At 61.2% G+C, this 25,465-nt stretch overlaps 2 protein-coding genes across 2 annotated transcripts; both read right to left on the reverse strand.

The window, feature by feature from the left end:
• Positions 1-156: 156 nt before the first annotated feature.
• On the reverse strand, positions 157-2,258 carry HSPB1 (heat shock protein family B (small) member 1). Its single transcript, XM_032200850.1, has 3 exons — positions 1,643-2,258; positions 706-769; positions 157-532 (listed from the first exon to the last, which is right to left on the reverse strand). Exons 1-3 carry the CDS (start codon positions 2,001-2,003, stop codon positions 367-369), a joined length of 591 nt encoding a protein of 196 aa, XP_032056741.1. The 5' UTR covers positions 2,004-2,258; the 3' UTR covers positions 157-366.
• Positions 2,259-5,793: 3,535 nt separating this feature from the next.
• On the reverse strand, positions 5,794-24,838 carry SRRM3 (serine/arginine repetitive matrix 3). Its single transcript, XM_032201193.1, has 15 exons — positions 24,615-24,838; positions 21,992-22,093; positions 17,531-17,665; positions 17,366-17,446; positions 16,883-16,912; positions 16,503-16,571; positions 16,152-16,187; positions 15,879-15,929; positions 15,649-15,753; positions 15,182-15,353; positions 12,857-12,859; positions 9,705-9,994; positions 8,648-8,878; positions 8,376-8,513; positions 5,794-6,165 (listed from the first exon to the last, which is right to left on the reverse strand). Exons 1-15 carry the CDS (start codon positions 24,836-24,838, stop codon positions 5,949-5,951), a joined length of 1,884 nt encoding a protein of 627 aa, XP_032057084.1. The 3' UTR covers positions 5,794-5,948.
• Between the last annotated feature and the right edge of the window lie 627 nt (positions 24,839-25,465).

Below are 25,465 nucleotides of genomic sequence, written 5' to 3' on the forward strand. Positions count from 1 at the left end.
AGGGTACAGACACCCGTGGTGCTGATGTGGGACCCCAGGAGGTGGAGACCCCGGGGCTTTGGAGACCCAGGACGTGGAGACCCGGGGTGCTGGGGGTTGGGGTGAGGAGGGCTGGGTTGGGGGGCTCTGTCCGGCAGACAGCGGGCACGGGGCAGGTTTCTTTCACCACTTTTTATTCCCATTGACACCACCTTCTCCTTCCCATCTACTCAAGGCACTGGGGTGACTGGGCGAGTACAAAATAAAAAATACAAAGGGGGCTGGGGGGGGGGGTGGGGGCAAGGCATGAGGGTGCACTCCATGGGGGCAGCGGCGGGGGCTCCTCCTCCTCCTCCTCTTCCTCTTCTTCCTCCTCCTGGGTGCCTCCTACTTCTTGGCCGGCTCGTCTTTCTTGCCCTGGCTCTCCACGGTGACGGGGATGGTGATCTCGGCCGACTGGATGGCCGGCTTGGGCAGGGGCGCCTCCACCGTCAGCATCCCGTCGGGGGACAGCGAGGACCGCACGGCCGTGGCCTCCACGCCGGGGGGGAGGCTGCGGGGGAGAGGGGGAGAGCTTGGGAACGGCCCCCAGGCCCTGGACATCGCCCTCCCCGGCTGGGCTGGTGGCGACCCCGGTGTGTGCGGGACAGGGTGGGCGGTGGGAGGAGGTCCCCAGGGTGCCGGGGGGGTCCCGGGTCCCCGTCTCCTCCCTGCCCCGGTACTTACGTGTATTTTCGGGTGAAGCACCGCGAGATGAAGCCGTGCTCATCCTGTTTCTCCTCGTGCTTGCCTGGAAGAGAGAAACCCAGCGGAGGTCAGTGCCCAGCAGGGAAGGGCCCGATCCTGCCCATCCCACATCTCTGCACCCTACCACCAGCCTGGAGCCGCGCTGACCCACAGGAGGGATTTGGGCCCCTCCAGGAGCATCCCCCAACCCCCAGGGCAGCGAATTGCTTGCGGTGACGGCCCCGACCCGTGCCCAACGCCTTTGTTTTGGCTCCCCAGCACGCTGCGCACGCTGCTGGCTCCGTGCCGCGGGGGCCTGCGTTTTGTCACCACGCCCCTCGCCCAGGCACCCGCGGCGCTCCGGGGATGCTCAGGATGCCGTGGGGCTCGTCACAGCCACCTGTGCCCCCCAGGGGTCTGCACCCTGCGAGACTGCTCTTGTAGTGCTAGTCCTTCTTCTTCTCGGCTATTTTCTCATTTCCCCTTTGCCTTGTCCTTTCTCCTCCTCTTTCCTTTCCCTCTTTCCATCTTCCCTTTCCCTTTCCCTTTCCCTTTCCCTTTCCCTTTCCCTTTCCCTTTCCCTTTCCCTTTCCCTTTCCCTTTCCCTTTCCCTTTCCCTTTTTCTTCCCTTTCCCTTTTTCTTCCCTTTCCCTTTCTCTTTTTTCCCTTCCCCTCCCCCTTTCCCTCTCCATTTCCCTCTCCCTTTCTCTTTTTCTTTCCCTTCCCCTTTCCCTTTAATTTCCTCCTCCCCTTCCTCTTCCCTTTCCCCTTTCTTCCTTTTTTTTCCCCTTTTTTTCACACTGCATAACCCTCCCTCCCCAGCAAGCACCCAGACACCTGCACACCCACCCCCAGCACCCCCAGTGAACGAGGGGAGCCCCGGCGCACCCCTCAACCCCCACCCGCGGCCCCACCACCCATCACCCCACAGACCCACCGGTGATCTCCACGATGTTGTCCTTGGTCTTGACCACCAGCTCCTCGGGCGCGAAGTGGTTGACGTCCAGGGTGACCTTCCAGCTGTCGGCGCTTTGGCGGATCTCGGAGATGCCGCTGCTGAGCTGGCGGCTCAGCGCCCGGCCGTAGGGCGAGCCCGGCGCCGGCACCAAGGCGCTCTCCCCGGGCAGCAGACGGAAATACCCGGGCCAGGCGCTGCCGCTCGGCCACTTGTACCAGTCCTCGGGGATGTGGGGCATCCCGAAGGACTGGTCGAAGAGGCGGCTGCCATGGTACCAGTCGCGGAAGGGCTCCCAGCTGGGGCTGCGGAGGAAGGTGAAGGGCACGCGGCGCTCAGCCATGATGCGCGGGGCCGTGGTGCTGGGAGGGGGCCGGCGGCGCGGGGCCTTATGAAGCCGTCCCGCTGGTTATTTTTAGCCGGGAGGCTCAGCTGGCTATTAATGGAAATCGCAGCAGGGCCCGGGAAGGGACCAGAAGCTTTCCCAGGCCGTGCGCAGCCGTGTTGGGAGCCCCCGGCCGCACACCCCCGCGGCGGGGGCTCGGCTGCTTGGCGGGTGATGGATGGTCCCTGGAGCGCTCCCAGCCCTTTCCCGTAAAACAATCCCTGCCCTGCACAGCTCCGGGGCCGTCTGCGCCGGCGTGGGGAGGGCGCTGGGGGGGCCAGCACAGCAGGGGGGGATGAGTCAGTGGAGGAGCCCGTGCTCGGTCCTGTGCCCACTGCGTCACCCGGCCCATGCCAGAAGCTTCTGGAGCCCCCCTCCCCGGCTCTGTGGTCCCCAGGTGGCCCCCGGGGTTTGGCCGGGTTGGGGTGAGGTTGTCCAAACCCCGAGCAGTGGGGGCCGTGGGGGTCAGTGGGGATATAAGGGGGGGTGTAGGGCTTGGTGGAGGTCAGTGGGGCCCCATGGGGCTGATCGAGGCCAATGGGGGCCATGGGGTTGGTAGGGGTTGGTGGGGCCATAGGGGCTGATGGGGCTCACTGGGGCCCAGTGGGACCAGTAGGGCTTGATGGGGATGATGGGGGCTGATGGGGCCAATGGGGGCAGTGGGGACTGATGGAGGCATCCAATAGCACCAATAGAGGCTGATGGGGTTGTAGGGGTTGATTGGGCTTGCTGGGACCCAGTGGGACCAGTAGGGCTTTATGGGGCTCATGAGATGGAGAGGGGCTGGCGGGGGCAGCACCCTCTTGGGGCAGGGGAAGTTTGGCTCCTTCCCTTAGTCCTTGCCCTCAAGTCCAAACACACCCCTCTGGGAGCCCTTGGTGCCCGTTTGGGGCCAGTTTCCAGCCCCTCAACCCCACTGGGGCCCCGGAACCTAAGTCGGACAGTCTGGGGGCACCGAGCCCGCCGGGGGATGCCCCTCCTTGCTCAGGCTCTGCCCATCCCCGGCAGTGCTGGGGCTGGGTTTTTAAGACCCAAGCATGGCCAGGAGACCTTTGTAGCTGAGACCTGACGCACTCGGCGCAGGGATGGGTGCGAGCCCAAGCCCCCGAGCTGTGAGGGGCTGGGGGTGCTGGGGGGGGCAGTGGAGGGGCTGCGGGGATGGGGGAGGCAGGAGGGATGGGAGGGATGCAGGGAAATGATGCAAGGAGATGGCAGGGCTGAAGGGAACGAGGGGAGGGCTGCAGGGAAGGAAAGGAGGAGGGATGCAGGGAGGCTGCGAGGAAACACGCGAATTTTCCCCAGCATCAGGGACCCCCCAGAGGTTTTCCCCTGCTATGATGCTCCGGGACATCGGACGCAGCCGGTGCCACCCTCACCAGGAGCCAGAAACCGATGGGATGGGACGGGTGGCAGGGGGCAGGGGAGGAGAGCTGGGGGGGTCCCGGGGGGCAGAAGGGGCTGAGCCTGCAGGGAAGGAGCAGAATTAACCCCGCAAAGAAACGGCTCCGTGCCCCGCAGCGCCATTTACAATATATACTGTATATTTATTGTAGTTGAACCAGCTCACTGAATCTACAGCTGTACTCACAACCCAGGAAAAAAAAAAAAGAAAAAAAAGAAAAAAAAAAGAAAAAAAAAGAGAGAGCGCGCGAGAGAGGAAAATACTGAAGTATTTCTACAGAGTATTTGTTCCAGTGAGCTCCCTCCACGGCAGGAGACAGAGACTGTAAAAGAGGAAGACTGGAAATTTTCCCTGATGTGCTGTCTTGTCCGCGCCGTCGCTGCAGTCGGGGCTCTGTCGCCTTCGGGAGCCGTGGCCGCTGGGGTGGGGATGGGGACGGGGATGGGGACGGGGACGGGGCTGGGGGTGGCCTCGGGGGATGCCTCCGAGCGTCCCCGTGCAGCAGTGGGGTGATGCTGGGGTGATGCGGGGGTGCAGGGCTGGGTGCCGTGGCCAGAGGGATGGTTTCGGGGGGATCGCAGTTGTGGGGCTGGCAGGGGGGCTGCAGGGACTTCACGCCCTTCGTGTCCCAGCTCGGGGTCCAGGATCTCCATTTTTTCCTACCATGGGCACACCCAGACCCCGCCGCCTGCCCCGAGCCGTGGGGAGCTGCAGGTGTTTCTCCTCCATCCCCATGAAAGCCGATTTCTTTCTGGTTTCCTTTTCTGGGCAGTCGGCCTCCTTCCCAGCTCGGGCTTTGCTGGGAGGGCTGGGGAACCAAGGGGCTTGGGTGGGGGCACGGCCAGCTCCTGGGGACACTGCTTCAAGGGGTCCTGCTGGCTTGGTGGCAGCACGGGGGGGTTCACGCACACAGCACCCACCCCGCTCTTCGCCCCGGTGCTGGCAGGTGGGAGCAGCACCCAGCACGAGGTGCCCACCCGCAGCCCTCCGGAGACCCATTCACCAGCTCTACCACCGCGTCACCACCTGGGCTGGCGTCCAAACAGCCTCCCAGTCCCTCCAGTGCCCCCAGTGCCCCCGGGCTGGCTGCAGGCGGGTGTCCGAGGGCCGCACAAAGCCCGGCTCTCCCCGCGGGGCCGCGCGTTAATCCCGGCAGCTGCTCTCCCCACGCCGGGAGGCTCAGCTGCTTCGTCCTCCTCCAGCCAGGCGGAAAACGCGTGGCCAACAAGGATTAAATGCAAACCGCCCCGGGGCCGGCACGCAGCGGGGCTGGGGAGCAGCCCCCGCAGCCAGGAAGGGCTTTTTTTTTTTTTTTTTTTTTGGGAAATCAGCAAAAATGCGCAGAACCGGGGCTGTCAGCAAAGCACCCGGCCGGCCCGTGCTTGTCATCCCCCCCTCCCCGCCTCTCTTTTGAAAATGAAATTTATAAAAGCTGCTGGAGGGGCGCAGGGATGCTCGGGGGGAGGCCGAAGGGGAGCGGGGGGCCGGATCCTGCCCGCTGGGGCCCCGAGGCACAGCAAAACCCCGGCTGCCACAGCCAGGGCACCAGTGGCAGCATCTTCCAGAAGAGGAGTCAAAGCCTTCACTCGGGGCCGCGTTTCCTCGGGGAAGTGGCACGGGGAAGCCATTAGGATCGGGAACTGGGTGGCAAACCAGGGTGAGGAGGTAGCCAGGGGGGGTCTCAGGGTCAGCCCTGTCCCCTCGTGCCCTGCCGGGGGTCCCCCTGCTCCGGCGCTCGGAGGAAGCCTCTCCATGCACCACGCGGCTCCACGCACGAGCCCAGAGGCGTCCAAAGCAAGGGAAAGGCGGGGGGCACCCCAAAGGGCACCCCACAAGCGCTGTGGGGCGCATCCCAAAGCACAACCTCACCCCGAATTTGTCGGCTCCCCCTCGCGGGGACACCCAGGGGACCCGGCAGCATTTGTTCTGCAGGGGCAGGGGGCGCACAGCACCAAGGCAGAGGGACCCCAGCCCCATGTGGGATGAGACAGGGTGACGCCGGGCTGCTCCTCGCTTTGTTCGTCTGCGGCTCTGCGGGTGTCGGGGCTGCCAGGACCCCTCCAAGAGGTGTCACCTCTGTCCCCGGGGGTGTCCTCTTCCCCGCCCGGTGTCGGCAGCAGAAACACGCTGATTTCAGGCGTGCTAGAAAAGTCCAACCGAGCCAAAAGAAGCACCGCTGGGGGGAGCGCACCGCACTGGGGGCCCCGCCGGCTCGGTCCAAGGTCTCTGCCAAGCAATTTGTTCCCTCGCTCTGTGCTCGCCCACCCCATCCCACCCCACCCTGGCGTTTGCAAAAATAAGAAGCCATCCCCCCCCCTCCCCTCTCCCGACCCCGAAAACACCCGTTGGGTTGGGGGTCACCCAGTGCCCCGCAAGGTTTCCATCCGCCCCCCGACTTTCCCCCTCCGCCACCGGGTCCATCCTCTGCAGCTCCCCCCCCCAGGGGGGTTTTCCACCTCCTGGGGGGGTTCTCCCGGGGCTGGGGTTGGGGGCTGCGGGGCTCAGAAGCCGGCGCTCTCCGAGCTGCTGCGGCTGTTGTAGCTGGGGCTGCGGCTGGGGCTTTGCGAGCGGCTGGGGGGGCTGCGAGTCCGGCTGCGGCTGCGGCTGGTGCTGTAGCTGTCGTAGCTGCGGCTCCGGCTGCGGCTGTAGGAGTAGGTGCTCAGCGAGCTGGAGGACGAGGGGCTGGGGCGGTAGTAGGGGATGGGACGCTTGCGAGCGCTGCGGAGGGAAAAGGGAAACCGAGTCAGGGCCGTGCTGAAGGTTGGGGAAGAGGAGGGAGGGGGGCACGGGCCCAAGCACCGGCCCCGCGCATCCCCAGGCTTGGGGATGTCAGGATCCGGCCCCCCCTCGGCCCCTTCCTCCTCCCCGGGTCCCCCCCCCGGGCTGTTAGTCCTGGATTAGGCAGCGGCGAGGACAGAAAGTGAGCAGGTTAATGTGGCTTTTGTGTTTCCCCAGCCACCAAAGATTGAAAGCTGCTGAAAAAGAGACGTTAGGGATTAGCGGGAGATGAGCGCCAGGCTGCCCACGGTCCGACCCTCCCCGGCTCCTACGGGGACGTGGGGAGCAGGGGGACAGCGGGGAGGGGGGGACCGGGGGCAGAGACGTCTGGAGCCGGTGCAGGACACTGAGCCCGGAGCCCTGCGGGTCCCTGAGGAGGCTGGAGGGGGGCCAAGGCAGCCCCTTGCCCCCTTCTCTCAGCTCCACGTCGTGGTGAGCGGTGTTAGTGGGACCGAAGAGAGACACACGGCCGGCCTCGCACAGCCGGGGAGACACGGAGAGGTCTGGGAGGAAAAGGAGGAGGAGGAGGAGGAGGAGGAAGGGGGGAGGTTACCCTGGGAGCCAGGCCCGCGGCGATGCTCTCCGAGAGGAACCTTGGGATGAAATGGAAAAGGAGAGGTTGGCATCACTGAGGGACGAGGCAGGACCACGCGGTGCCGGGCCCCGGGGCGGCAGGGGGACAAGGACAGGGCAGGAGGGCGAAGGAAGGGGGCTTCTGGCCAGGCTACGGGGCTGGTGTCCCCTGGGATGGTGAGGACCACGGGCTGTGTCCTCGAGCCTGTCCCCACAGCTCCTCCCTGCCACCTTCCTCGGGGCATCCCAGGAAAATCCAGCTCAGGACTGAGAGGAGGGATGCCCACGGTGTCCCTGCTGCCTGCATCCATGTGAGGCTGTCACTTTCTGGGCCATGTGCTGGCAGCCCCTCTGTCCCTGGGGGATTTCAGCTGGGGAAGGGCAGAACCAGCCGGTACCCGAGCAAGAAACCTTCCTCTGGGCTGGGAGGACCTCTCCTGGCCCATATATTTCACAGGGGAAGCCTGCAGAGAGCTTTAGCGCAGCGTACAGGCTGTATTTCTCCTGCCTGCTCTCCTTACGTCCAGCCCAGGAGAAATCAAAATCCTTCCAGAGCGAGCGAGAGCCGATTGCTGGAAATGCAGCCAGCTCCGTGCTACAGCCCCCGATCTCCCCGCTGATAGCACGGGAGACAAATAGGTCAGACAGGAGGCAATCTCAGCTCCGCACCCGTAGCGTGGCCAGCACCGCATGCTAACGAGATGCTGTGTATGCACACTGCTTCGTCTGGCACTAAGCACTGCCTGCCTTGGAGCCCCGCATCCTGAGTCAGGAAGGGCTCAGGGAGGAGAAAACGGCATTTGGAGGGCAGGAGGCAACGCACTGGGGCTGGGCTTCTTGCTGGAAGTAAAACGAGTTCATATCTGCTGTCTGCAAATGGGAGGAGGCCAGTAGGTTGTAGTGTTGGAGGCAGGCTGGGTACCCAGCTGCAGGGCCAGCCTGGTTCACTCTCCCGTTCATCCTCAGGGTCTGTCCTCAAAGCTCCTTGTCTGTCAGTCTGTACATCCATCCATCCATCCATCCATCCTTTCTGCCAGCCACCCACAGACTCACAGAACCATTAAGGTTGGAAAGGAGCTCCAAGCTCATCTGGTCCAACCATGCCCCTGCCACCAATGTCACCCACTGAACCATGTCCCCAAGCACCAGGTCCAACCTCTCCTTAAACACCCCCAGGGACGGTGACTCCACCACCTCCCTGGGCAACCCGTCCCTATACCTATCCACTCTTCCTGAGCAGAAATGTCTCCTCATTTCCCACCTGAACCTCCCCTGGCACAACTTGAGGCCATTCCCTCTGGTCCTATCACTGGTTACCTGTGAGCAGAGGCCGCCCCCCAGCTCCCCACCCCTTCCTCTCAGGCAGTTGCAAAGAGCAATGAGGTCTGCTCTGAGCCTCCTCTTCTCCAGCCCAAACACCCCCAGTGCCCTCAGCCGCTCCTCACAGGACCTGAGGTCCAGACCATCCACGCACCCCTCCATCCTTTCTGCCACCCCCCACCTCTTTGGGGCTCTCTGGGGGCACAGCTCAGCCAGGGGCCATGCCAGCGGTGGTGGCTGCGCGTGCCGGGCCCCACCTGGTGATCCTCCTGGGCTCCATGAAGCTGGGGGAATCGCGTCTCCTCTTCCTGATGGGGGAGTAGCTTCGGGAGCGGCGCCGGGCCCGGGCGGGATCGGGGTCACCGTGGCGTGTTCGGGGCTCGTTGTCCTTCTCTCTAAACCAAGACGAGGGGCGTCAGGGGCACCAGGAGCACCGGGGCGGGCTGTAGGAGCGCCCAGCCCTTCTCTAGCCGGGACACCCCAAGCCCCGAGCCGTGCCCCAAATGCCACCCGTGCCCCCCGGGCTGACCTGCTGGCGGTTTTCTTCTGCGAGGGCGAGCGGCTGCGGCTGCGCCCGGCCCTCTTCTCCCGCGAACGGGACCGGGACTTGGAGAGGGAGCCGCTGGAGCTCCAGGAGCTGCTGCGGTGCCCGGTGCTGTGCGAGGGGCTCTTCCTGCGCTCCGAGGCCCCGTGCCGAGAGTGCTTGGCCGACGACTCCGAGCTGCTGTTGGGCCGGCCCCGGTGGTGCCGCTCCTTCACCCTGCAAGGGGCAGAGCGGGGGGAACGTCCCCAGTGTGTCCCCACCGCTCCTCTTTTCCCTCTGTGACCACAGGGGAGCAGAAGCACCCACATGGCCCTGAAAACACCCTGATTATTATAGACTCACAGAATCATTGAAGTTGGGAATGCCACCGAGATCAACTGGTCCAATCGTCCCCCTACCACTTCTATGACCCACTGAGCCCTGTCCCCAAGCACCACGTCCAACCTCTCCTTAAACACCCCCAGGGACGGGGACTCCACCACCTCCCTGGGCAACCCGTCCCAACACCTGACTGCTCCTTCTGACAGAAATGTCTCCTCATTGCCAACCTGAACCTCCCCTGGCACAACCTGAGGCCAATCCCTGGTCCTATCACTGGTTACCTGTGAGAAGAGGCCGACCCCAGCTCCCCACAGCTTCCTTTTGGGGGGTTGCAGAGAGCAATGAGCTCTGCCCTGAGCCTCCTCTTCTCCAGCCCAAACCCCCCCAGTTCCCTCAGCCGCTCCCCACAGGACTTGTGCTCCAGACCCTTCACCAGCTTTGTAGCCCTTCTCTGGACACGCTCTAGGGCCTCGATGTCCTTCTTGTAGTGAGGGGCCCAAAGCTGAACGCAGCACTCAAGGTGCAGCCTCACCACAGCGGGATCTTCCATAACCCCACAGAGCCATCCAGGCACTGCATCACTCATCGGGACACCACCATGGGGCTCCCCCATCCCACCAGCCTCCATCCCGGCGTCCCCCCACCTCCACCCCAACCCTCGCATTTCCCCTACGGAACCAAATTGTGGCTCCTACGTGACGGCACCCGGAGAGCCCCTTACTTCTTGGCGTGGGCGCCGTGGGTCCTGTCGGGGCCGAGCGGGTGGGAGCAGCCCGAGCCCTCCGAGTCGCTGCTGTAGCCGCTGGGGCTGAGCCCCGTGGGGGGCGGCTGGCGGGGGGCCTGGCCGCGGTGTCGCGGGGGCGGCGAGGCGGAGCGGGAGCGGTGCCTGTGGCCGTGCTTGGCTCGCTCCGGCGAGGGCGAGCGGGCGCCGTGACGGCCGCCCCGGGCGCGAGGGGACGGCGGGTCCGTCCTGCCGCGAGGCCGCGGAGAGGGGGACGGCGAGGCCGGCCTCTGGCAGGGGGAAGAGAGACAGAGAGAAAAAAAAAAGGGGGGGACAGGCGGAAAGGGGAGAAGAGAAGAAAGAAGGAGAAAGAGGTTTTTAACGGGGCGCGCCGGGCCGGGGCTCGGCGCACAACGTCAACGCACATCGCATTAAGGCAGGCTACACAGACGCTACCCTGCACCTTCCTCAGCCTCTCGCCCTCAACAACGTGGGTCATGCAAACCTCCGCATGCAAGAACGCAAAAAAAAAAATAAATAAGGAAACGAACCAAAGAAAAAAAAAGAATAAACAACCAAGAAACGAAGAAGGGTTTGGGGAAGAAGGGAGGGACCAAAAAAATCCAAGAAACCCCAAAGTCGTTGGGGAGGGGAAAGAAACGACCCCCCCCGGACACCTGGAGAGGAGATAAAGCAAACCCCCGGTGCCCGCCCGCCCCAAACAAGAAAGGTGAAAGGAAAAGGGGCGGAAAACCCAAAAAAAAACAAGGAAAATGAGAAAAAAAAAAAAGAACAAATGAGAGGAGGGGAGGCGGGGGGGAATAAATCAGAGTGAGCAGTGGGAGAGAGGGTGAAACCAAAGAGGTGATGGGGCCGGGCGGGCGCGGGGCGGGAGGTCTGCTCACACAGATGCATGCACATATGTAGATATCTATACGTTTATATATGCATAGGTTTTATAGATAGTACGGCTTTTGGCTTAAAACAAATCAAGAAACGAGGAAGACGGCACAGAGCAACGATGGAGGGCAAGGCAGGGAGTCGGGGGGCAAGGGGCGAGAAGGGAAAAAGAAACCAAAAGAAAGAAGAAAACATCAAAATCAAAGAAAAACCAAACCAAAACTTCACAAATGTCATCGTTACTGAGATAAACGAATGTCTCTGAACTCTTCCTGGGATACGCATTGATCTGTTAGCTGTGACTCTGCAGGGAACTGCTAAGTCCTCATCAGCACTCAACACAGACTTTGCTTTCTGCTTCCTTTTTTTTTTTTTTTTTTTTCCGTTATATGCTTTTTTTTTTTTTTTTAAGTCCCTCTTGGTTAACATCCACTTACCAAAAAAGTGGCATTTCCTCCTTTAGTAGGTAAGGTATGAAGAGAAGGGAAAAGCGGGGCAATATAAGTGCATCATTAGATTCACAAAAATGCAAGAGAGAAAGAAAAGAGAGAGAGGAGGAGAGACAGAGACAGCGAGAGGAGAGAAATAAAACAAAACAACTCCCTTCTCCTACGCTCAGACACCGGGAGGACCCCTCCTAGCTACCTGGCGGTGACATCGGGCCACCGGCACGGTGACAGCCCCGAGTGCTGGGCTGGGATTTGGGGTGCAGGGCGCTCCAGCCCCAACCGAGCTGGTGAACGTGGTCTGGGGGGCAGAGGGCGATGGGGAAGCTTTGGGGTCTCTCCCCCGGCAGCCCCCAATGCCCACAGAGGGGTAAATCCTGCATGACCTGGTGGGGCCTAAGGGGAGCTGGGAGGTGCTGCTGCGCCCGGGGGCAGCCGGTGACCTCGTTTCCTCGCCGTCCCTTTGCCTCAAATACAATTAATCCTAAATGCTGCTTTTCTCCCCCAAAAGAGAAGCAGACGATGCACCACGGGTCCACGATGAAGATGCTGACAAAGGGACAGGAGGCCACCCCGCCGGTGGCTTGTCCTGCGTCACGCCCCTGTCCCCACTGACGAGGGGGCTGAGCCAGCCCCTACAGCCACAGAGCAGTGCGCCCCACCTGCCAGAGCCAAAATGGGGTGGTTTGGTGCATTTTTACTATTGCTTTAACAATTAACTTATTTTGCAATTTCTCTGGCAAGGCAGAGAAGTGGTGGGGGCAATGGATGCCCCACCAGCAGCGTCCTCGCAGGGGACAGGGGCTTCAGCCACACCTGTCCCCAGCCCTACTTTTGGGGAGGGAAAACTGGAAATGGAGAAGGAGAAGAAGAAGAGAGAGAAAGCCAGAGCGAGGTGTCCTCTTCCCGAGCGCATTATTCGCACACATATTTGCTATCCATGCTGTGGGGAGGTGGGCTTCACACCCACAAGGCAGGGAGAGGGATGGGGAGGGCAGAGGGGGCTTCTATTGAAAAAAACAAACAAACAAACCCAAAAAAATCCTTTGCAAAGGTCTGGCCCCAAAGGAAAAACGCATTCGGGGTGCTTGTGTTCCCCGGACCTGCCTCTCACCTCGCCTGGTTCCTTCCCATGCAGGGAAGGTCTCAGCTTTTCACCACCACTGCCCCAAAATGTTCTCCCCTGGTCCTCCAGCTCACCACCATGACCACAGCCCCAGGAGGGGCAAAAAATCCCAATCTCCCCAAATTTCTCATTCATTATCCTCCCTCCCAGGCCTTCACCCCAAAACACCCGTGCCCCAGTGACTCCTTGTGACGCACTGGGGTTCACCTGCTGCTCTTTGCCTCTATTTTACGCTAATTGTGCTCGGTCTCATTAGCCAGCCCCTAAGAAGCACGGAGGAACTCAAACCAACTCATGGTAACTGTACCGTCTGTGGGAACGAACACAAACTCAGAGGGCTAAAACACACAGAAATGCATTCTACCAACAGAACGAGGAAAAGAGGAAGAGAAAAAGGCGGAAAGAAAGAAAAATATTACATGGACAGGGCAAAAAAATAAAAGAGAAGAACGTAAGAGAAGAGCATGGCTTTGCAGCTAACTGGGGAAAATCATACAAATCAAAAAAATTATATATAGCCACCAAAAAGAGACAAAATGAAAGAGAGAGAGAGAAAGAGAGAAAGAAAGAAAGAGAAAGAAAGAAAGTAAGAAAGAGAAAATAACATTAAATCAAGCTACGGTGCTTTTCAACAGGCTCATCTGCAGAAGTGAACGTGCAGAGGTGGACGAAATACCTACCTTCTGAATTGGCAGTGACAGGAATGCAATAATAAAAAAGAAAACAATAATCTCCACATTTGGAGTGCAGAATGGGAAAAAGACAATGACTCTTTAGTAATGTGATTTAGACCCCTTTGCTAATCAAGTTTGCTTTGCTTAGACTTTTTCTTTTTTTTTAAATTGGTCTCATTTGCATCTTTTTTTATATATATTATTTCACTTCAATGGAAAGCCCGTGGCTTTCGTGGCTGCGGCGGGTTTGCCGGCTTGCGTGTTGTGCCCGGCCCCTACCCGGCAGCGTTTTCGGGCTGGAAGGTGGCTGCCGAACGTCACCGATCCCAAACGTCATGCAAGGAAAGCGGCGGATGGAGCGCAACGCGTGGAGGTTTGTTGGGCGGCGTCGGCACCGGGAGCGGCCCCAAGAAAACCAGAGAGAAATTTGGGGCCGGAGAGTGCGTGTGGGAGAGAGAGCGAGGAGGAGGAGAGAGAAATGGGGAGGAAGGGCGAGCGCGAGGAGGATGGGCAGGCAGCTGGAGGCGGGGATGGATGGAGACGGGACTGGGCATTTAAAAGGGAAGTCAACCCCACGCAGCGCCCCGGCCCTGGGCACCTGGGGGGCTTGGGGAGCTGGGGAAGCCCAGGCGTGGATGTTGGGGGAAAATGGGCTGAATTTGGTGGTTTTGGAGGGTTTGAGGCAGGCGGAGGGCGCTCAGCCCTGCTGCTGCTGGTCCATGGGGCCGAGCTCATGCTGAGGATGCTTGGGGAGCAGCACCGGGTGGCACGGGGGTCCCAGCCCGGAGGGGTCATGGCTGGGTGGATGCCACAGCCCCCACGGCCCCGTCCTAATGGGATCACACGTGGGGACCCACGGGGAAAACATCCCCACGGTGCCAGGGTTGGCTGCCATACAGCAGCGGGGCCACAGCCAATTCGAGGAGGCAAAGGGCAATTTGCGGCTCGGTTTTGGGGTGAGCCCACTCCCTTTTCAGTTCAGAGCTGCTCGGTTATCTTCCCTTTTAAATTCCTTGTTCAAAATATAGAGAATGGAAATACAGTGTTCAACGGTCGTAAATATTTAGAAAACACATCTTCTTTTTTTTTTCTTTTTTTTTTTTTGTTTTTCTTCTCCACATTAACACACACAAAAGCAAAAAATTCTAGAACAACACGACGACGACAGGGGGAAAAAAAAAATAAGAGATATATATCGTTTGCATTTCTGTACATCACGAAGGAAAAGAAAAGAAATCATGATAAAGGAAACTAAAACAAGGGGGGAAAAAAAAAGCATGTTTCATTGCCCTTCCCTCCCCCTCTTCCCTGCTTCTGCTGAGCAAGAAATGGAATTGTATATTACCGTTTGGGATTTTTTTCAAATGGGAGGCTAAAGAAAAACACAGATGGGATTAAAAAGAAAAGAAAAAAACAAAACAAACAAACAACCAAAAATAAAAAATAAACAGAGAGAGAAAGAGAGAGAGAAAGAGAGAGAAGTTGTCGGAGAAAAGTCCCGCTAGAGCCGGGGAGCCAAGGGAGCTCGTGCGGCCTGGGCGATGCTGGGTGCCCGGGGTGGGGGCTCCTCGGCACCCGCACCCCCAAAAAGGTGAGCCGAAACCACAGCAAAGAAGAAAGCGGAGAGGGGCCCGAGAGGTGGGCTCTGGTGGTCTCCCAGCCCCTCCTGTACTGGTTAAACTGGGGCTGGCCCCCTCGTCCCGCTGGGGCAGCGGGAGCGTTGCGGGGACAAGTGGCCCTGGCGCAGCGGGGTTTTGCCGGGGCAGTTGGCAGGGCTGGGGACAGTCAGCCCTGAGTCACCCGCCGCGGGGCCCCTGAGTGCCTAAAATGTGAGCACCCAGCCCCAGCCCCCCCTCCGAGCCCTCTCCTGGCCTTAAACCAGTGCCCAGACTGGTGCTGGGGTCCCGCTGGCACCGGCACCTTAGTGCTGGGATGGGCTGGGAAATCATTTTATCCATTTTTAGCCATTTCTCAGCCATCTGGGCTCAATCCACTCCCAGGGCAGCGCTGAGCCTGGTGGTGACCCTACCGAGCCATCGGGGACACCCCGGGGTGTGACATCCACGGAGCGGCCGTGTGAGAGGGGCTAGCACCCCCCGGGGTGGGGGGGACGTTGTGCAGCCAGAGAATGGCCGGGGAGGGGGACGGGCAGCACCCGCTGCCCCCATCCATCTCCCCGACCCCGACGCCACCAGTGCCCCCCAGATGGCGGCCGGGTGAGTGGGGAAAGAGGGGAGAGGAGAGCCGGGGGGGTGGGGGTCCTGCGGAGGGAGGAGGAAGAGGAGGAAGAGGAGAGGGCAGCGAACCGTGGTGCAAGAAAAGCCTACGTACATCCGGCGGCTCCTCGAGCGTGGCGCCGTGGCTGTGGCGGCCGTTCTGGGCGCTGCCCTTGTGCCCGTTCTGGTGCGGCGAGGCCGAGCGGCGCGGCGAGGAGGAGGACGGGCTGCGGCTGGAGCGGGCGCTGCTGCCCTTGGGGCCGTCCTCGCGGTGCTTGGGGCTTAGCCTGCGGGGCACGGCACGGTCAGGGGGGTGGCCGACGCGTCCCCTCCATCCCCAACCCGGCACGGAGGTGGCACCCAAGCTGGGGCTGCAGCACAGGCATTGCCGAAGCACGAAACAGGGCGAGAAATTGCTTCTGGGGTTTCTCCCAGTTTACAATTTCCCATCTGGTTTGAAACCTTGGTGCTGCATTTCCAACCCCTCCAAGCACCCCTCGTGCTGCAGCATCGCCCCGCTCCCCTCCCGTCCTTCTCCAAGGGTCCCCCACCCTGGGGACACCCCCTCGGGGGTGCTCCTACCTGCCGGGGGATTTGGAGTTGCTGTAGTCGGAGGAGAGCGAAGCGCTGTGCGAGCTGCAGCTGCTGCGCCGGTGCGACCGCCAGGCCGGCGACTCGCTGCGGGACCTGCGGGGAGGACGGCCGGGGCCGACGGGCAGGCTGAGCCCCCCGTGCCGGGCAGCTCGGAGGTTTGGGGGGGGGCCGGCCCCACAGGGCAGCACCCTGCCAGCCGCCTGCCCGCGGCGCCTCACCTCTTGCGCTCTTTGTTTTTCTCTTTCCGCTTGTTTTTGGGGCTGCGGGACCTGCGGGGAGGGCAGAAGGGTGAAAAGGCAGAGATGGGAGAGGGGGAGAGGGGCAGCAATGATGCTGCTGAGCCCTGGCCAACGCGCACCCAGAGCATGGGGTGGCCCCGTGCCACCTCCAAGGGTGGGGGACAACCAGCAGAGCCTGGTCACGGGGCAATGGGGACGCTGGCACCAAGCACAGGTGGCGGTGGGATGGCTCCCGGCTGCCTTCGCTCTCACCTGTGTCTTCTCTTCTTCCGGGACCCCGACTCAGACCTGGGGATGGAGAGGAGGCAGAGACACGCTGAGCCGTGGCGGGGGGTAAAGACTGGGCAGCCCCAGGGGACGGCAGGGACAGGGACGAGGGCAGGGGGCTGGGAGCCACCAGTTTGGGTCACTCAACAGGGCAGCCTGGCCACCAGGAGGTGACAGCCTGTGTTTCGGAGAACTGCCTGCCCACTTGAAGGGCCACCCAGCACCCAGAGCCCCGGGGGTTTCCCCACGGTCCCCAGCCCTCCCCGCAGCCACCAAGCAGCCCCGTTGTCCCCAGCCCCAGGAGCACGGCGCCTGGAGGAGCCGTATCCATCCTACCTGTCGCGTCTGTGTTTCTTTCCAGTCTTCTTCTTCTTCTCCTTGCGGATGGGTGAGGAGCTGTCGCAGCTGAGGGGGGGGAAGTGGGTGCCTTTAGGGTGGGAGCAAGGAGCTGGGGTGCAGCAGGAACCCCAATTCCCATCCTCGTGACCCACCACCCCCTGGCACCCCACGTCCCCAGACACCCCCCAGGATGCACGAATATTGCATGGGATTTATTTCCAGGGGGCAGAAAGGAGAGTCCAGCTCAGGGTAACCCCGGTGCCAGGGCGCCCGGATCCCGCTGTGTCCCATTGCCACCTCGTGGGCTCCACGGCCTCCAGCAGGAGACGGGGCTGGAGCAGCCAATTCCCCCGGGGGGCTGGGAGCAGGACACTCACCTGCGCTCCGAGCCGGGTTTCCTCTTTTTGCTGCCGCGGGGAAGGCAGAGAAGAAAGGCAGAGAAGTTAAGGACAGAGAAGGCAGGAAGGCAGAGAAGTTAAGGACAGCATCCTCCCACTGCTCCAGGACATGCAAACTGGGGCAGGACCTGGGTGGTGGACGGTGCCGGCCCCTTCCCAGCAGCCAAATCCTGCCCGGTGCTGTGCGGGGCTGTGCTCTGCCCTCCCAGGGAGGCTGGGTGCTGATGGTGCTGATGGAGCCGGGTGTGGATGCGCCAGCACCCTGCAGCCCCCAGCCACAACCCGAGAGCACAGCAAGGGCTGGGTTAATGACCCAGAGTCATTAATTAAATCCCCTCTGAAAGCCTTCAGCTTGTTGGGACGGGGTGAGCAGGGAGGGGACCTGCTCGGGGAGACCCAGCAGAGCTGCAGGGTCGAGCCCTCCAGGTCTCGGGGGCAGTGTGGGGACAAGCGTGGACTCACCGGCTCCGGCGGTGACCCGATTTCTTTTTCTTTTTCTTCTTGGGCGGCGGCGAGGTGGAGCTGCTGGACCGTCTCTTCAGCCTGAGGGAAAGAGCAGGCAGCGTTGGGGTGAGAACAGAAAACCACCCCTGTACCCCAAAAACTCGCTGCCCGCCGTGGCCGGACCTGTACTCGCGGTGGCTGCTGTCGTCGCGGTAGCACTCGGCCGAGCAGTCGCACTGCAGCAGGCAGCCCTCGCCGTACTCGGGGTACTGCGCCGCGTAGTCCTCCCCGTCCAGCCCGTGGTGGTTCTCTATCACTCTGGCAAAGGAGGAGACGCGGGATGAATTCGGGGCTCTGCTGGAGCTGAATCGGGGCCGGGAAAGGGGATGTGGGCACGGCTGTCTGGTGGCACGTGGGTTTGGGGACAGCCAGCTCCACTGCCACCTCCCCAGGTGACCTTGGTCGCGTCGCTCGATGCTTGGCAGCTCTGGGTGGGACAGCCTGGTGACACCTGAGTTCTTATCGGGGTCCTGTCCCCGCAGCACGTCACCGCTGGGCTGCTGCAGGGACATCCCCAGGGCTGTGCCACCACCTCCCTGTCCCCAGCGTCACTCAGAGCCCCATGCTGCCCCGCGGGGCTGAGCGGGGTCAGCCCAGGTGGGTGGCAGGGGACGGATTAGGGTGAGAGGAGCTGGTGGAAGACCGGGGATTCGGGGATTATCCGGCTGGTGGCAGGAGCTCCCGGGATGATCCGGGCTTTGGGACCGGTGCCCAGCCTGCTGCAGGCTTGGCACAGGAGGTGATGGGTGACGTCCCCCTGAGCCAGCCGAGGCGAGGAAGGGGGGGACATCAGGCCTGAAGCCACCAGGGTCTCCTCTCCCTCTCGAGCAGCTTCGTCAACATTAATTTTCCCGCTGCCATGGAAACGGACGGGAGGTTGCCATTGACTACCGGGGCTGCGGGCTGGACCCGGAGAGCAGGAGGGACCCGGGAGCCCTTGGCCAGCCTCTCCCTGCTGCCCCCAGCTCCCCAGCTCCCCCTCTCCTGCTCTGCCATCAGCCCCAGGACCAATTTCAATCCCCCCGGGGCAGAGCATCTGTCCCCATCAGGTGGGTTGGGGACGCCCTGGTGAGGATATGGGGTAGCGGCTGAGCTCCCGAGCCCCAAATGTTGCCAGGGGTCTGGGGGCTCAGTGATAGCAGCCAGGAGAGGGAGGTGGAGCAGGAAAAGCACGTCAAAGAGCCCTGATGAAATGTTTCCTAGCAATGTCACTGCTGGGGATGGCCACCCGCAGGACGAGCTGCCTCCAGCACTGGTGGCACTGGGCTCAGGGCGACTCGGTGCCGCCGGCACAGCCAGGAGCAGTGCTGGGTGCAGGACCCATGGTGCCAGATGTTATTTTTCCCCCTCTTTTTTTCATTTTCCCTTTCTGCCAGAGCTCAGGTGGTGTTCAAGCTCCTTGGCAGCAGAAGGACGCGTGGGTTAGATGTCCTCGGGTCCCAGAGGCTGTGGGTGCTCCGGGACACGTCCCACAGCATCCAGCTGCCATGGGTGCTGGGCGAGGGCAGATCCCCAGGGAAGTGAAGGCACTGGGGACACTTCTCCATCCCCTGTGGGTAACTGCACTGGGTGGTGCAGTGTCTGGGGGGTGCTGACATCAAGCAAGCCCAGGCTCTCACCCCCCGGAGGAGATGTGGCCTCAGGAAGCAGGATTTTTAGCTGGTGTCCCACCCTGGCTTCTTCCAGATGTCCTAGCCAGGGGGCTGGCAGCAGGAGAAGCTGCTGGAGAAGCGCAGCCCCTCAGCTCCTGACCCACCTTTTCCACGAAAATGCCTTTCGAACAGCAACCAAACCATGCAAAGGGGGAAGGAAGAAGGGAGCTGAGCAAACGGAGATAATTTCTTACTGCACCCTCTGCTCGGCGGGCAGCTGAGACGGCACCACGTCGCGGTGCTGGGCCTCATGCTCCTGCTGCCAGCTGTGCTCTGCGCTCCACGACCGGCCTGCAGTGCCCCGCTCACACCTCCCCTCCTGCCACACGCCTGCATTTTGTTTCAGGCCCGCTAACCTGGCCATCGAGCAGCCCCTCAGCCAGCAGAGGGCCGTGTGGCCGGGCTGTGCACGCACAGACAGGAGCTGCGAGGGTGCAGAGAGCAAGCCGGGGCTCAGGTGGTCACGGCTCTGCTCGGTGCCTCGGTTTCCCCTGGGGATTTCTGCAGCCGATGCTGAGCTTTTTGTGTGTGCTTTGAAACGAGAGCAGCTGGTTCGGGCTCGCAGCCCAGCCAGCCCAGTGGCTGATTTGTAGACATCCAGGGAGGTGCTGGAACGGGACCAGCACACGAGGTGCCTGCGCTGGGGCTCTCCCAGCCTCCAGCCGTTGCAGAAGGCTGGGCGTGTTTATCTGAAGCACTGCTGCAGCTCCCTCCCTCAGCCTCTCCTTCAACAAGTGCAGAGGTTTTGCATCCAGGACGTCCTTTGGCGGGGACCTCTGCAGGCCAGGTCCCCACACATGGGGAACCACCTCCTTTGGGATCCCCACCCAGCTTCCCCCAAGCACCTCCGTGCTCCTTGGAGCTCTCCTGTGCTTTGAGGCCGCTCCCTCCAGCTCAGCACTATTATTTATAGCCCCGGGGCTAATCTAATGATTACCCTTCAGACTGCAGAGCAAGCCTGCCAGTGGGGAGAGGTGACAGCTACAGCTGCTGGGGTACCCGTAACGCACCTCTGTGCTCGTTACAGCACCAGCCCTAACGAGCTGGGCAGCCTCTCAGGAAGATGCCCTGAAGATGACTCAGGTCCCACGGGCAAAGGCCACTTGTTAACACGCCACCTGGATGCTCGGACACCTGGGTGACCCAGGCGCCTTGGTTTATCCCACACCTTGTTTATCCCACTGATCCCTGCCTGGAGGAGGACCCCAGACTCTCGTGGCTGCTGCGGGACGGGGATGGGGCTGCACACCCCGACCGGGACGGGCTCAGCCCAGCCCTGTCCCCGCTGGGAGGCTGCTGGCAGGGGAAGGCTGCCCCCGTCGCCACGGCTTCCCCGCCTCCCCCTCGCCCTGATTTCCTGACCCTAATGAAGCATTAATATTCAGTGAACCTGCAGCATCTATTCCTGTCCCAAGTGACCTGGTTTCCAGGCTGATGGATGGTGCGCGCCGGGCCAGCCACGCTGCCCGGGCCATTAAGCAGCGCACAGATAAATCATCATCAAGCCAGCACAGCCCCTCGCGGGGCTGGGGATGGTCCCGTGCAGGGCAGGAGGAGAGGGTGGCACGTCCCCAGCAGCAGCAGGGCTGCTTTGTACAGCAAACCTCAGCCCCAGGCCCCATCCCGGGGCAGAAGCAGCATGAGGAGTGATGGGGAGGCAGCAGCACGGGGCAGAGCGGCTTGGGGAAGCTTCCTCCACGGGGCTCCTGGGTTTCACGGCGGTCTGACAGAGGTGCGGCACCGCTCTGGGGATGGCTCTGGGTCTGTGCTGGTGAAAAGTAGGCTCAAGCCCTGCCTGGGCCTCTTACATTATTTATTGTTGCTATTATTAAGGATTAGCACTGCTAACATGAATATTCCTGGGGTTACAGGACAGCAGGCAGCCTCCCAGACCATCCGCAAGGTGAGTTACCCCAGCTTTGCAGCTGGGCAGGAGGATTATTCTGCATTACGGAGTTAATAGCAAGGACTCGAAATCGATGTCCTTGCCTGGATGGAGGCAGAGCTGTGATTTCAGCCCTGGAGAGAGCAGGAAAGGCAACCAAATAGCAGGAGCAGGCAGAAGCGTGGCATGGCCTGAACATCTCATCTTTCTCCCCAGGACCAAGCTGGTGCCTGCTCTACTCCAGTGACACTGGTGACAGCTGTGGACAGGCAGAAGCAGGGCATGAGTGGCTGGAGCCATCTGCACCCCGTGGTGCACCCCAAACCTGCGGCTTGGTCTCTGCCACCAGCTGATGGGTGAGCTGAGCACCCTGCGCTCTGGTTTCATCTTCTGTGATGGGCACTGCGATACTGGCCTGCACAGCACCTGGAGGCTGCCCAAAGACCAGGGCAGGAGAACCCCTCCGGAGGTAGTACCCTGCCTCAGAGAGGCCAAACCTGCCTCCTACCAACCAGCCAAGCAACAAAGCGACCAATCAACCAACCAACCATCTGACCAAACAACCATCTAACCAACCAACCAAGCATCTGACCAACCAGCCATCTAACCAACCAACCATCTAACCAACCAACTATCTAACTATCTAACCAACCAACCAAGCATCTAACCAACCAGCCATCTAACCAACCAGCCATCTAACCAAACACCCATGTAACCAACCAAGCATCTAACCAACCAACCAAGCATCTAACCAATCAACCATCTAACCATCTAACCATGTAACCAACCAACCATCTAACCATCTAACCAACCAACCAACCAACCATCTAACCAACCAACCAACCAAACAACCAACCAACCAGCCATCTAGTCATCTAACCAACCAACCATCTAACCAGCTAACTGACCAACCATCTAACAAACCAACCACCCATCCATCCATCCATCCTTGGTGGCCACCCGGGACGTGTCTCCCAGACAAGCAGCACTACGTGTGACAGACAAGTCGGACACGCAGACGGGCCGACTCGGAGCTGCCTCACTTACATTTGGCGCCCGTGCTGGTCCTCCCTGGTGAGCACGCCTTCCTTCTCCATCAGCATTTGCCGAAAGGTCCCCACTTTCTGCCGGATCTCCTCTTCCAAGTACCTGGATGGGCAGAGACGTGGTCAGGGCAGGCGGGGATGCTGTGCGGGCCCTCCAGGGGCTGCTGCACATCCCCCGAGGACTGGGACAGGAGCAGGGTGACCAACAGAAGGGCACTCAGGGCAGGGCCCTGCTGATGACCTCCGTACCTCCAGGACTGGCGCATGGCCAGAGGGGCTGGGAAGGAGAGGTGGCATTGGGACGGCCATCGGGGGGTGGAGGACAGCGGGGCCCTCCACTTGGTGCCCTGCCACCACCCTCCTTGCCCTTCTCAGCCCCACTTCCCCTTCTTCCAGATGAAGGGGCCACGAGGAAGGTGCAGGAGGAGGATGACCACGAGGCTGTCCTCGCAGCCAGCGAGGCCGGGGTTCTCCTCCATCCCCTCGCTCGTCCCCGCGCTGCGCCGCGGCCCGGCAGCCGAGCCAGCTCTGCACTACCGCCGAACGCTGACTCAGGCCACTGCAGGGTTATTAACGAGAGACACTAATCACTTTGTCCCTGGCATCTGCAAACAGCCGCGGCAAAGCACGGCGCTCCAGCTGTCCCTGAGACGCTGGAGGGATCGGTGACAGCCCGCGCCGGGCAGCCCTGTGCCGCATCCCGCAGAGGCACAAGGGCACCGGGCGCATCCCCGACCCCGAAACCCAGCGGTGCTGCGCTGGAAATGCCCACGTGGAGCAACTCGGCAGCGTCCCCGGGAGGAGGAGGCACAGGATGGCACCTGGGCTGCGTCCTGCAGGAGGGTGAGGGGGGTGCAGAGCTCTGCCACCGCCAGAACGAGATGGGGATTAATATTAACGAGCTCATTTGCACTGAAACGGGCTCATTAATGCTCCAGCCGGCAAGGGCTGCTGAGCAGGAGGAGGGCAGTGAACCAGGCAGCCCTGGCTGCTTCCCTACGCCTTGCAGCACGCCAGGGCTGGGGGGCCCTAAAAACAAGGCAGCACCCCCAAAATGCAGCTCTGCACCTCACCCAGGGCCACTGGCGAGCAGGCAAAGATTTGCTGCAGTGGGGTATTAATGTGGGCAGTGCCATCGGAGTGGGGACATGAAATCAAGCTGGAGGTGGTGGACAGGCGGTCATGGCCAAGTTTACAGCCACCAAGGGGCCATTTAATTCTCCTTTTCTTTCTGGGGACTTGCCTTTCTCCCTCCTTGCTCCAGCAGCCCCACCACACTCTCAGAGCTCTCCACGAGGAGTTTCCAGCAGCCTGCAGACGGCTCAAGGGCTGGATTTGTCATCAGAGCCAGGGCAGGAGGACAGCAGCACCCCAGGGCTGGATCTGGCTGTGCCATGCAGAGGGACAGGGGCTGGCAGGTTCCCAAAATCTGCTTCCATCCTGCCCGTAAAGGCGTTCCTGCCCCAAGGCTCCCCCCAGCCCTGCAGCAAGGGGAGCCTGAGGTTTGGCTGCAGAGCGGCTGCTCCTAACCCCGTCAGAGGGATTTTTTGCTGTTAACACAGAGAACAGGGTGGGGAAGGAACCAGAAATTGCTGACACTCCTTTTCCAGAGAAGAAATCCAGGCACCAGCCAGCAAGTAACCCCGCAGGCAGCCTGGAGCGGGCGGATCCAGAGCTGGCAGGATCCATCCGCGTCGAAGGGAACCAGGGAGCACTTAAATCCCCCAAAAAACCTCCCCTGCTGTCACGGAACCTCACCCCACAGGGTCTCTGCCCTTGGAGACAAATCCCTGAGGCGCAGGGGCCACGGCCAGGCAGAAACCCCTGGGGAGCTTCCCCTGCAGCCCCCGGGAGAGCCCCCAGGCAGAGGGGGGTTAACCAGGTCGGCCAAGATTCTTGCTGTAATTACATTATCATTTCGGTGGATCCCTGTCCCCACTGTTATTAATAGCCTTAATAACAGCAAAGACAATTACAGCAGCAACAATACCCATCACCACGGCGCTACTACCTGCTGCACTACTACTACTACTCATAGTAAGGCTCCTCGTAGGGCACGGGAACCCGAAAGGAGGACCCGGGCTCCCCAAGGCGCCAGGTCAGCCTTATTTATTTCCATAACGACAAATTAGGCGTAATCATTATTCCAGTCTGTGTGAGACAATTTAATTCTAGGTCACGGCTGCGCTCTTAATGAAAGCCTTGGCGAAGCCTTCCCTCAATCCATTTTCCCTCTCCGCAGCTGATGCCAGTCCCCGTCTCCCTGCGTGCGCTGAAGAATTTGCTCCATCAGTCAGGCTTTAGCCCCAAAACTGGAGGGTGAAAGGGGAGGCAGGGACAAACCGAAGCACTGGATCAGCCTCACCTGGGGCTCAGCCACAGCTCTGCTTCATTTCCCCAACCCGTGAGGCACAGACTGGCCCTTTCTCACCCCAAAAGACCCTGTGAGGTGCTGCAGAGACCGGCCCAATCCACACAAAGACAAATTTCCTCCCAAACTGGGACGTTTGCCACTTTGGGGTGGCTTAAAGACAAAAAGGGGCAGGAGGAGGTGCCAGGGAGTGTCCAACGGGGGTCCCCAAATGCGGGATATCCCAGCCCAGCCCCGAGCGCCCAGCACTCACCCTTGCTCCTCCATCATCTCCTGCAGCTCCATGCACTTGAGCTCCACCCGCCGCTTGCGCTCGTGGTCCAGGATCTCGCGGTGAGCCTTCTTCACCAGGCTGGGCTCCGCCAGCCTCACCTCCTCCTCGGCCTTGTGCCACGTCCCCGAGGCGCCGGGCTGCGCGAAGCCGTTGGAGGCTTCCTGCGGCGAGGGCGCGTTGGCCCCGTTGTTGTAGAGAGCCATGGTGGGGGGGGGGTGGCCTGGAGGCACGCAGCACCTGGAGGGGGGAGGAAGAGCCACAGGTCAGTTCCTTGCCCTGGCTTCGTTCCCTTCTGCCGTGACCCAAAATCCCAGAGAGAGGTGCACCAGCGCTGGGGATGGTGCCGGGTGGATGTTGGTGTGGGCTGTGAGGCTCCAGAAATAGCCCCTCGGAGGGGACAGCGCTGTGCTGGGGATTTGGATGGTGTCCCCAAGCCGTGGGGAAGGAGAATTGCAACCGTGCTTAGATCCCAAACGTCCCAAATCAGCCAGAAAGGCGCAAACTGCCCCACTGGGGGTCTGTGCAGGTCGTGACAGCCCCGATCCCAGCGGCTCTGGAGCACCCCTGAGTGCACAAACCCCCTGCTGCACCTCGGATTCCCACAAACGCTTCTCCCACAAAGCCCTACCCCAAAAAAAATGACCAAAGGCGCAGGCAGAGCACCCCCCATGCACACACGCTGTCCCCATGTTCATTTTGGACTCGGAGACGTGTCTTTGTGTACACAGCTGTACCTCGGGGGCGCTCCCCTTGGCAGCACCCTGCCTGAGAGGCTTTTTTGAGGACAGGCGCTGCCTGCACACCCTGTCTCAGGGGTGACAAGGACAGCA

The sequence above is a fragment of the Aythya fuligula genome, chromosome 20 (genome assembly GCF_009819795.1).
Source record: "Aythya fuligula isolate bAytFul2 chromosome 20, bAytFul2.pri, whole genome shotgun sequence".
NCBI lineage: Eukaryota > Metazoa > Chordata > Aves > Anseriformes > Anatidae > Aythya > Aythya fuligula.

Bases quoted from the DNA above. Each gene is read 5' to 3' on its own strand.
- HSPB1 (XM_032200850.1), bottom strand. From the start codon at position 2,003: ATGGCTGAGCGCCGCGTGCCCTTCACCTTCCTCCGCAGCCCCAGCTGG. The intron at 770-1,642 runs GTGGGTCTGTGG...TCTCTCTTCCAG, and splicing joins CAACATCGTGGAGATCACCG to GCAAGCACGAGGAGAAACAG. The intron at 533-705 runs GTAAGTACCGGG...TCTCCCCCGCAG, and splicing joins TGCTTCACCCGAAAATACAC to CCTCCCCCCCGGCGTGGAGG.
- SRRM3 (XM_032201193.1), bottom strand. From the start codon at position 24,838: ATGGCTCTCTACAACAACGGGGCCAACGCGCCCTCGCCGCAGGAAGCC. The intron at 8,879-9,704 runs GTAAGGGGCTCT...TGCCCCTTGCAG, and splicing joins CACGGCGCCCACGCCAAGAA to GGTGAAGGAGCGGCACCACC. The intron at 8,514-8,647 runs GTCAGCCCGGGG...GTCTTGGTTTAG, and splicing joins CAGAAGAAAACCGCCAGCAG to AGAGAAGGACAACGAGCCCC.